The 11848-nt window shown below is 35.7% G+C and overlaps 1 protein-coding gene across 10 annotated transcripts in view; it reads left to right on the forward strand.

Annotated features, from left to right (window-relative positions):
* LOC124166034 (dystrophin, isoforms A/C/F/G/H-like) overlaps positions 1-11442 on the forward strand; it is a 957857-nt gene extending 946415 nt beyond the window's left edge. For 7 of the 10 annotated variants that reach the window (XM_046543616.1, XM_046543612.1, XM_046543614.1 and 4 more), the window contains 2 exons: positions 4935-5090; positions 8679-11442. In XM_046543616.1, coding sequence (XP_046399572.1) covers positions 4935-5090; positions 8679-8821 — 299 coding nt within the window. In that variant the 3' untranslated portion in view covers positions 8822-11442. Of the gene's footprint in view, positions 1-4934; positions 5091-8387; positions 8576-8678 lie in introns of all 10 variants that reach the window. The other 3 variants (XR_006866384.1, XM_046543613.1, XM_046543618.1) reach the window with 3 other exon arrangements.
* Positions 11443-11848: the final 406 nt, after the last annotated feature.

Raw genomic sequence — 11848 nt, forward strand, 5'->3', positions numbered from 1 at the left:
CGTTACAACGTCATTATCAAGACTAACATTAACAAGAGTCTTGATAATGACGTTGTAACGTTGAAACTAGTAGACTGCAAATATAAGGTTGTGGAATAGTACTGTGTTTTTTATTTAACCATGAATACATAGATTGAATTTTTCTTCATGAATCAAATTTAAATGAGAGATGGAAAATTTCTTCCCTATATCTCCACATTTAGGGCCGTATTCTTAGTCAACCCTGCATATCCGTCCCTACATAACAAAAGGCCCCTGCATGCATTTCCCAGTCAATACTACATAAGTGGTGGGGGGTGATTCCGTCGCCAAGTTCTCTGAGATGATGAAGATGATGGTGGAAGAATACGGGCCTTAGTTGAGCTTAAAAATTAATGTATATTTTTTCTTTGGGGGTAATAATTATACTGGAGCCCATATATAACGAGGCTGAGGTGACCATAATTTAACTTTGTTATAACTTCATTATATGTGGGTGCACACTTGTGAACTTTGACTTGAACTTTGAACCAAGCTTACTACAATTCGTAAGTGGAGCAATTGCACTGGATGGCAGAAAATAATTTTTTCTCAATTCCTGGTCCTGCTGATTCATGTGTAAAGTGACCTCCTGAATCCTAATATGATATCTGTTTTCCTCCATCACCCACCATTTTTGGGGGGAAGCCCCCCTCTAATTTTCATCACTTTTGCAATAATTTGGAGCAATGAAAAGGATTATATTAGCAATTATATTTCTTATTAGGTTTTTGAGAGGTGAAAAGTTCTAAAACATGTTAATTAATGGTAAGGATGTAGATTTGGGGGGATTAGTATCCGTTAATGATTTTAAAAATGCATTAAAAATTATCAACCTATCCTTTTTTTGCAATTTTTTCAATTACTTTTCTTCATTTTTCAGCTCCCATTTCATCGTTCCCTACCCGAAATATCCCAGAATGATGGAAAAATATATCAACAGCTCATATTAGCAATAGTAAAAATATTTAAAAACACGGCATAGAAAAAAAATGAAAATTTGTGCCAACAGTTCAGAAGGTACGCTACCACGCTGGCACCCTCAATACCACACGTGCATCAACAAAGAGAAAAATAACAAATCTGAAGAAGGATGAATAGCATAAGTAATTTGGTATTTTATTTCCCTTTCCCTTCCCTTCTACTGAGGTAGATGTTTCTCATACAAAAACCAGCAGTAGGCCTAATATACATACCAACATGCCCGCATTCAACTTCTCTGAAAATCTCCTCTCCTTTCGTGATATCTTCATGGAACCGTTCCCAATGTTAATTTGAAACTGCTCCAAAATATTCTATACAAAGGTCCAGGTGTGAATGTAGGAAATGCATTTTTAGTGATTTGTTACACCCCATGGCCTAATACGCTAACAGCAATTCCTCGACATGGGCGACATAATCATGTCTTCTTTGTCACCCAAAAAGTTCTAACACACGTTTCAGAATCCAAGGCAAGCTCAATTTTCTTTATGATTTAGGTGTTTCATAAACGTCGAATCTTGGAAAAGTTTCCTATTCTGGGGCTCCACGAATTTCTTCCTTGAAAACAAAGACTTTAAGCTAAAAATTGAAATTCAGCTCCTGTCTTGTCTATTGCTTTCACGAAGTAATCTCATCTGTCATACTTTGGTGTGCAATGGTGGCAAGTGAATATTTTGTCGGAACCAGGAAAACATGAGCGACATTTTTATATCCATGAATGAAGCCTTCTCGAAGAGGCTAGTTCCGAAAGATGTAATTTTTTTCTTGGGCGCTGCTGTTGTATTCACGATGTTCAGAAGCAGCAATAGTAGTTTGACCAAGTATTTCATTAAAGTTACTGTAACAAGTGGTACAGCAAACACTTGTAGCTTCATTCTAGTCGTGACCACCAATTTGGCATCCAGAGTAAAATTTATAAGCAGTTTTAAGAATTAAAGAAAGCTGCTATTGTTGCGATGTTAAACATCACATTGCGATGTCAATTCACTGAAAACATAGCTGAAGTGATGAGGATGATATTTATTGTGTAACATAATTACACATTAAATTACGGCAATAATCACAACTCAAACCCACATACAGACATTCACTTGGAAAAAGCCAGAGTAAAACGACTTTTACTGTTTTGCACATTTAAACTACTTTGAAAAAAGGATCCTTGTTCAGAACACCGAAAGAGTTGACTCTGCGATCACTAGGGGTATACCAAGGGAAGGTGGTGACATCTTCAATATACATACATGATTGATTTGAGAGGCTGCTACTTTGTGGAACTCCATGATTAAGGAGAAAGAATACTTTTTAACTCTAATGAGAATATAAAAATCTCAATCTTATATAATTCGTATAATTAGGAAGTATTACTTTTCCTTTTTTAGCTGTGAAAGCGAGAGAATTGCCGTTCAAGCCTGAGCGGGACAGGCGTGAGAGGCCAGCATAGTAAAGTGAATCTCCCGAGTCCTTGCAACATATTTTAATTATTGTTACTATGCTGCACAGCAAAATATTATTATTTTTACTGAAGTTTCTTGTTGTTGTATATTTTTATCATTCGGGGTAGGTTGATGTGAAATGGAAGCTGGAAATATTTTAAAATACTTGAAAATTTGCAAAAAAAATGCAAAATTGATCATTTTAATGCATTTGTACTCAATTTACGGGGACTAATTCTATCCAAATCTACCTCTTTACCACAAATATTAATTTTTTAGGATTTTGCTCCCCTAAAAACCCCTATAAAAAATTTAAATGCTAAAATAATCCTTTTTATTTCTCTAAATGACCGAAAAGTGATAAAAATTGGAGGGGGGAGCTCCCCCGAAAATGGTGGGTGATGGGGAAAAACGGAGTTCATATTCGGATTTAGGAGGTCATTTTACGTGAGAATCAGCAGGAATGGTGTCAGGGCCGATTTTCATGCCGTCCAGTGTTATTAGAAACCCTTGCACATGAAAGGAAAATAATGTTCAAAACTCTTAAGAAAATGAGCTAGCATCCAAATTGACTGAGGAATCTGCTTCTGATCTCCATTTCAGGGCCCCTGTCAATTTGAAATAATTCCTCACCAGAAATGCTCAAATGAATACATATAACAATTCAACTATCTTTCTTGCCTATTTGCCTATTTGCCATTCTCTCACCTTTCATCCGGGAATTTCTTTATCTCTCACCCCACTTCTATTTCAGAGGGAAGATACCCCACACTCAAGATTCATTTGTTTAGTCTGCAATATTCTGGACATCACAATACAGTAAAACCCTGTTTTAGCATTATCAGAATTTATGTTTTCCCGCAAATTGAAAGTTTACTTTGGGTCCCATCAAATTCCCTATCTCTTCAAAGTATGTATGCAGAACCCTGTATTTACACCGTATTTTTTTTTCATATTCCCGCTATCTGCATCACGATGTGATGACTAAAAGGAAATACTTTGCCCACTGAAACAGTTACTCGTGTATATCTGCCATCACAAACCATCTTTCGGCTTCCTTTTGCACATTTGTATTTAAAAATACAAGAGAAAGAGAGTCCTAATGAGAACTATTTTCGGGAAGAATTTGAATGTGGTGGGACCCAATGCCACTAGTGTCGTAAATTTGAACGACATCATCTCGTTATCTGTCTGCGCATGTCTGCAAGGAAAAGATTCACGATATGAAATGATCTAGGAATGTTGGGCTATTCATCTATGTAATAATTACAATGAATAAATTCCAGTTGGAGTGCTTACAACATTTGTTTAAGTTCATAATTTGATCTGAAAAAGTTTGAAAGGAAGGAAGGCGTGATAAATGCCGAACTACAAAATGTGACCGACAATTGGGATCATTTGCACTGACTTGATTCAACAGCCATTACTGAGCTATTTAAGTTATGGGTAAATTAAATACAGAATTTTGCAGGGATATGATAATATGACTTAATTGTATGGCAATCTGTCTTATAAACATGAAATTAGCAAAATAATAGATTTGCAATTGAATGCCATTGAACTCCATGCATGCACCCGTACTGACAGTGTTACCTCAACATCCCTCTCTTGTAGTGATATTTATGAGTGCTTTTCATTTTGCTAATTATGATATTTTTTATGATCCTTGCCTGTGAATAATTGTTGTTGCTAAATTTTACTCTCATGCATGGTTATTTTCATTTTATAATATCCTAATTCTTCACCAGCAATGATATACCAATAGCTTAGTAGAAATGTGTGTACCTTGAGTATGTTTAAAATCACAATCTTGTAACATTTTTGCTAAAAGTAAGGAACATGTATCATTTATAACTCTATTTTTGATGATAAATCATGACTTCATCAAGCACCTATGTGATACTTTGATGGAGCACCTCTATTTTACCACCATTTTTCCTGCTTAGAATCATAAATGGCTGGCAATGTTAAAATAATTCAGTGACAAATGCAGTCATTGAGGGAAAGTAGCCCCCTGGAATTCATAGAGAATATTTTTTTCAGAAGAATTGATTTGAAGCTTTGTTAGATACTTTGCATCATCTGCATAAACTTTCCAACTATATTCCCAGTTATATGATCAGCATTAGGAAATGAACGAAAAATCAATTTAAAAATTCAACAATTGTCAACCAGAGCCCTTCGGCTCCCAGTTATATCGACATCTGTATCTCAGCCATTTCAGTCTGTTTATCTCATCCATGCTCCCGAGAAAATTTGTTGTGCATGATCCTGAAAAACGGATAGTTTTTCAGCTGTGTTAAATGCAATCTCTCAGTGATGCAAATGTGCATCTTTCTGAATTTTGGCAATTAAAAGCTTGGTGAGCTCTATGGGGTTTAATTTTTTTAATGCATTATCTTTATCTATGGAGTGTGAGTAAGAAACCATTTTCATATGTCTGTTGTGGGCACTCTTTGATGACTTGCTTTCGGTGGCGTGCCTTCTTCTTTTGGCGACAAGTAGGCCGTTGGGTGGATGGAGTCAGCATGGGTGGTGGTGGCTCTAATGGCGTGGGTGGCAATGGCATTCGTGGGGGGGATGGCCGACCCCCTCCACCGCCTCCTGTCCACACATCGACCTCTTCTCAAAATGTGGGCAACCTGCTCAACATGGCAGGTGGGATATCTTCTCTTCTTCTCTAACTCATTCTATACAGATATGCATGCAATTGTACAAATTATTGATTACTTTATAACACTTGTATGTTTTCTGGTAGTATAAATATTTCATAACACATTTCTTCTCTTCGGTTAAATGCTCCCAAAAAATTTAAATGAAGTAAAATCTGGCCCCCATCCTTCTTTGTGTGGTGTTAAAATGCCTGTGGCTAAGCTGGGATGAACTCTACCCTCACCTATCCAAGCTGACTTTTTGGTTGAATCTCTGAGTGAAATGAATGAAGTGAAATGTGCCTTAAGCAAGTTTTTAATAAAAAATAACTTGTGGGAGAGAGAACCCTTGAGGACCTGGAAGAAATAATTCAACCAATTGTCTGCTATGCTTAGGGCCACTAGAAATGAAAGAAACAAGAAGGGAGTGTCGAAAGTATGTAGTACGAGAGAAAGAAATTGCAAAATGGCTTTGGGCAATTGTATACCACAGTGCTTGATTTTTAAAATACCTCAGTCAAACTAAAAAGTACATTTATTTGGCTTTTTCAAAAAAATAATGGTTGAGGGTAAATTTGGATGGAAAATCCCAAGCTACTTCCCAGTGAGAAATGGGTGGTGGAATCCACGTGGAACCCACGTGGAAATGTAACTTGGATACCACGTGTTTTTGGTCGTGGAATCAACGTGGAACCCACGTGGAAATTTGGTGGAAAAATTAAAACAGCAGTAGGTGCTGTCCTAAAAGCATTAAAACCTCAACCACTCTATAGCTAAACCTTCTATATATGTGTCTACGATTTTTCATGTGCTCTCATGGCTGCCTTTCCACGAATTATATAAAAATAGAATGTGCGATACATTTTCACATAACTAGCGTGGTTTCAGGATGATAAATGACGCAATGTCACACCAGAGAGTTAAGTTCCACAAATTAGAAATTCTGTTTACCATTTTTTGCTAATCACCACAAATCCACTTGAAATCAACGTGGATTCCACGTGGGTCCAACCACTCAATATCCACCACCACCAAATATCCACCACTCAACGTGGATTCCACGTGGGTTCCACGTGGACTCCACCACCCATTTCTCACGGGGTACCAATAAAAATATTGTGACCAAAATCTCTTGCATATCTAAGACAACAAAGACAGCAAAGACTACCCAACAAAGTCTCCATCAGCATCTTTCCTCTCTTATTATTCTTTACTATGTGAATTGTGAGTGTCACCTTGGTCCTATGTTGAAGATAGGTAATATAGGCTACGTATTGGGTTGAGTTTGATCACTAAGGACTTCAATTACACATATTTTGATGGAAACTGTTTAATTGCTTTTTTCCAAATTATATTTTTATTCCAAAGTCTAAAGTAAATTTGGAGCTAAAAAAATTGCACAAATGAGTGTTATCCTGAACATCTATTTACAGTGTACTAGTTAGTGTGATAATTCACAGATATTCTTAACCATGGTTTTAAATTTTCTAGTTTAATAGTTTATCTTGAAGAAGGCGAAAGTTATATATTTTCTCATCAACATTTCAGTCACTCGGTACTGACTTTATCTGAAATTATGTACATAGCCTAGTAAAAAATGTCAGCCTCTCTTAAGTTAAGATATTAGTAGGGATATGCGAGTACTTGAAAATTCGAGTACTCGTCTCAAGTGCTTCAAGTAGCATTACGAATGTCAAGTCGAGTAGTGTCGAGGGCAGTAAATGCAGAAATCTGCCGACAGGTGGTGCTTATCAGGAAATCACTCATATCGTTTTTAAAGTTGAAAAGTCGTTTTAGTCTCTTTAGCTAATAGATTCAGATTTTTGTATTAGTAGCAGTCAACTACTGTCGTAGTGGACGTGGGCACCGAATACCTTTTTGTCATCCGCTGTGTCAACCTATCACCTTCCAACCTGGTGGCTTAATCATAGTGGACCTCTGCACCGCTCATACTTTCGTATGCTCATACTTTTGTACCCTACCCTACTTTCTTTACTCAAAAACTGAGAGAATAATTAAAAATTGCTAACATTTCTATGGAAAAAATGCAACTTTTTGGTTTCAGTGGACAATTTCAATTTTTCCTGGTGTTTGACATCACAAGTGAGTGCAACCTGTTAGCCTTTTGAGTGCTACATACTTCTGGTGTTAATTTTCGATTATTCCTTAATTGGGTTTGGTTTCCGTCTTGATTTTATAAAAAAATGAGTTGCTGTAGTTGTTTTAGCAAAGTAAAAAATGAAGAAAAATTGATCCATAAAAATCCTTGATAAAACCTTGAAATCTTTGAAAATACTCGACTCAAGATCAAAAGGTACTACTAAAGGCACATCCCTAGATAGCTGTGGTTGCAGCGGTGGGGTAACGTTCTCGCCTGCCTAACAAGAGGTCGCGGGTTCTAGTCCCGCCTGGTTAGGTTTCCCCGGTCCAGGGCATGGTTGTTCGTGAACGTTTGCTTGTTACATTTGTTGAATACCCTGGTATAAAATGGGCAATAAGAGTTGTATCCGGTGGTTTGAGAATAAAATTAAAACAATAGTAGGCATATTACTTATCATGAATCAGGCATCGTAAAATCAGGCCCTATTTGTGTGTAAAATTGATTGATTTTTTTCATTTCAAAGTTAACTTTCATATAAATGGTCCATTTTCTTCTTACATCCAAACAATTTTCCAATACATATCCATAACTTTTTGAACATTGCATAGTGAATGATATGAAGTTTGTGTTTAAAATTCTTGAATTTTCATAGTATTTAAAAGAAGTTATTATAATTAAATAAATTTAGAAACAAGAAATAAATTCATTCATGATCGTATTGGATAATGTTTTATCAATTTTGAAGTTATTGGGTGCTTTCCATTCATGCAACTCACGCGTGGACTTGTGTCGACTCGCGGCATTTGTTTATAACTCTCCTATTCCTGTGCGTTACCGTTTGTTGACTTGTGTCACAACAGTCGGCGACACACACCGAATGGAACACGAAATCCGCGACGCAAGTCGACCTGTGTCGACGTGTGTCAATCAATGGAAAGCACCCATTGTGTAACCTGGTACATATATGTATGCTATTCCTCATGTTGCCAGATGATTTAAGTGGTGGTGCTAATATGATTTCAAATATGTACAAAACTTTAGAAGTAACTTTGTGAGTGTCTTGTAGCCATGTAATAGTCTTTTAACAAAACATTCATGGGATGGTGAACTACTTGATAATATTATTAGCTGGTTTAGTGTATGTTAGCCATGTAGAAAGCTTTTTTAAGCAGCTATGCTCAACTGTCTGATTCTCTTTTACAGAGAGAGTGCAGATGGGATTGTCTGCTGAGACTCACGAGTGAACATTATTTTACTTGTTTTTTTATAATTTTAATGGTATTTTTTATTATTTATTTCCCACAAATTTTTCATCTGCGTGAAAAAATTTTGATACTATTGTTTTGTGCGTGTTGAACATGTCATAGTTGCCTAACACCCATATTTGTTTTGTAAGTATGTGATAAGTTTACCTCAAATGAGCTGAATGAATTACTAAACTTGCGATTGTTGAAGCTCCAAAAACTCACCACGTGTGCATTTTCTCATGAGCAGGTGACCTTGGCAAGGCAGTGGGTGAGTTAGTCACTGTGATGACGGATGATGAGCAAGGTTCGGCGACCCCAAGTGAAGAGGGTGAGGTATTGTCTGGACAGATGTCAGTGGATAATAACTCAAGTGGTTATGGTATCAAGTGATCTGGAAAGTAGGACTTAGTCTGTATAAAAGTGAGGAAGTTAAATGAAAGTGATCTTAAATTGGTGATTGTGCAATTGTGAAGATAGAAGCATGCATAGTGAAGTGTGACTTGGTTTTTGCCAGGGCACTAGAGGAGCATGTTTTTTTTATGAGTGGTTGTGAACCTTTGTTGTGGATAAAAAAATGTGGATATTTGTGGAAAAATGGCTTTCATCGAGAGAGGCTAAAGCATTTTTCACCCAATATTGTTTCGAATACATATGCACCATCAAGTGAATCTTGTTACGATAGGCCGCTAAACCAGTTGTGGTCTTCATTGACAAGAATACAAGTTTTTTATAAGTACACAGGACATACTCACTAATCATTGTGATGTTACCAAATTTTAGAATTCCTTTTCCAGTTTTGTAAGTGATATTGATTCATTCCTACCAGCTGGTCAACATGACATCACCTCTTCAGTGTATCAGCCTTGCTTTACAGTAGTCCTGAGTAGCTCTTCCAGTCACTACTCGACACATATCAGTATGATGAAGTAAATAATCATTGATTTTTGTAGTAGGAATCTCTGAGAGGAAATGAGATTTGAATTCATGAAATTTATCTAATTCTTCTGATATTTAGATTTTTTAGAGAAGGTTGCTACAAAATTTTCAATACTTTATACATATATGTATAGATGCAGCACATACTCAAAAGAGGCATGCGTGATCGCATTCATATCAGCACTCATAAAAGTACTCTGAAAAAAAATTGTAAATGTTTGGGCACTGAAGGAAAGCACATTATGTTGTCGTACTTTGAATATGAGTGCATTACTTCGAATTCTCATGATAGTGAATTTGTGTAAAAAGTCATTTGAAGCACATCACCCCAGCCAAAAACTTTGAAGAGTCCTCCTGGTTGCAGAATTTAAAAGCCATTCAACAATATCAAAAGTAGAAGGGACTCTCGTACATATTGTGTATTTCATTTGTGTGGAATATGACGGCATAGATTTTGGGAATTAGTCAAACTGAGATTGGAGCTAAGCAAAAAATTTCATGATGCCGACATGTGAAGTCTTCCACCAACTCCTCAATTTGTTACTCATCCTATATAAGTTTGGGGAATATTGTTATCTGTGAATTAATATTAGCAATTAATGTTTTAATAAAGAAAACAAATGGGATAGCGCACAGCCATGTGAGCATGAGTGTTCAGATTGGTCTATAGGTAAGTGGCCTACATACAAATATTGTGACATGCACAAAATGTGGTACATCTAATCACATTGTTAATATATTTAACGCTGTTTTCATTTCTTTTTTGTGAATATGCATGAAAACATATCCAGTGTATTAATATAGTGAACAGTTAAGAAATTCCCTTGATTTTATTTGAATGTGTTAAATAGTTCATTTGGACATGAACTCAAAATTCTATTAGTATCTCTCTGGTTCTTAAATGAAACATATCTAAAAGTAGCTCCAGCTTTACAGTATTTGTTTGGTGAATGCCCTATCATTGGGTGATTCGAACATTGTATACTATTTGTAAAGAAACTTTGATCAGGATTCTGCGCTGGCAAAGCTTATAAAATTACTGCAAACCTATTGTTTTGGTTGATGCTTAATATGAATGAATAGGATGGTGTTGACATAATTTTTTCTGATCATTTATTCAACACTAACATGGACTGTGTATTAAGTTTCTATGAAATTATGTTGACTAATAGTAGTGTACACATGCGCTGTTATTTTTATGAAACATTTTGAAATAATTTTTCATCATATGGAGGGGTAACTTTATGTGTAACTTTATCTGTGACGTATTTATGTTTACTCATAAGCTGGCAAAGGCGATTTCCTAAATTACTAAGATTCTGAGTACCGTACGAGTGAAGTCTTATCAATATTTCCTTTTTTTCTACAAGTGCAGTATCTCATGAATTATTGCTGCTGTATTGAAAGAGAAGCTGACATATTTAACTCAAAACACAAATTCTTTGATACCTTTTTATCGTTGAGGAATGGATGTAAGCTTCTAAGTAAAGACTATCGTAAAGATTGCATTACACTAAGGACAAACTAAATGACTTAAGGACTGCTTCACATTTGAGTTAACCTTGTTAGTATTCTATTGTTTCAATATTATTTTTATTACAAAACTACTAGATTAAAAAATCTTTACCAGAGCAATAAATAATCTTAAACCATGTAAATCATATGAATTTCAGTATGTGATATGTGCTTTCATTCACCATTAGGTACTTGTTGTGTTGAAGTTGGTTCAACTGCCTCTGATGGTTATCCATTATTAATTTTTCCTTTTTTGGAAGTATCATTTTAATGTACTGTGCGTTTTAAGTAATTAATTGCTCAAAAACTAAAACAATATGTGTGGTAGTATCTTATCAGTTTTTGAAGTAATTATGGTTCACATACATAGGAATCTTATTTTTATACATTCATTGGCTATTCCATGCTGAAAAGACTACGGATGACAATGTTAATTATAAATTTGTTCACAATCTTGTATAGCACCATTAATGATGTATTTAATGGGAAGAATGTGTGAAGAAGTATATATGGCTTAAATCTGTACTTCTTTAATTGCAATAAAATCTGAAAAATTGTAATGCTTGAATAATTTACAACTGCATATTGTCTCAAGGGTTCTCCATAAAAATGCATTTGCTCTGTATATTGTATACAAGAGTTGTTCTTATCCACAGCGATTTCCAAAAATACATATTTAATTTATTTGCTTATCATCTTTGGCATACAAAGTTGTTTGCAGACCTTACATAGGACAGTATATTTTTCTAGGAGATGAATATCTCCATGGAGTATCCTATATATGTACACCTTAGGATTATCTAAATTATGTTCTGAGTTTTCCCTGCGATATCTTTGTGAGAATTTGAATGAAGGTCCATGCAAGCACGGCAAGGAATTCTCTGACATTCACTTTCTGGCTGCAGTAAGACCATACCCAGTGAGAAATGGGTGGTGGAATCCACGTGGAACCCACGTGGAATCCAC

This window comes from Ischnura elegans, chromosome 9 (assembly GCF_921293095.1).
Source record: "Ischnura elegans chromosome 9, ioIscEleg1.1, whole genome shotgun sequence".
Classification (NCBI taxonomy): domain Eukaryota; kingdom Metazoa; phylum Arthropoda; class Insecta; order Odonata; family Coenagrionidae; genus Ischnura; species Ischnura elegans.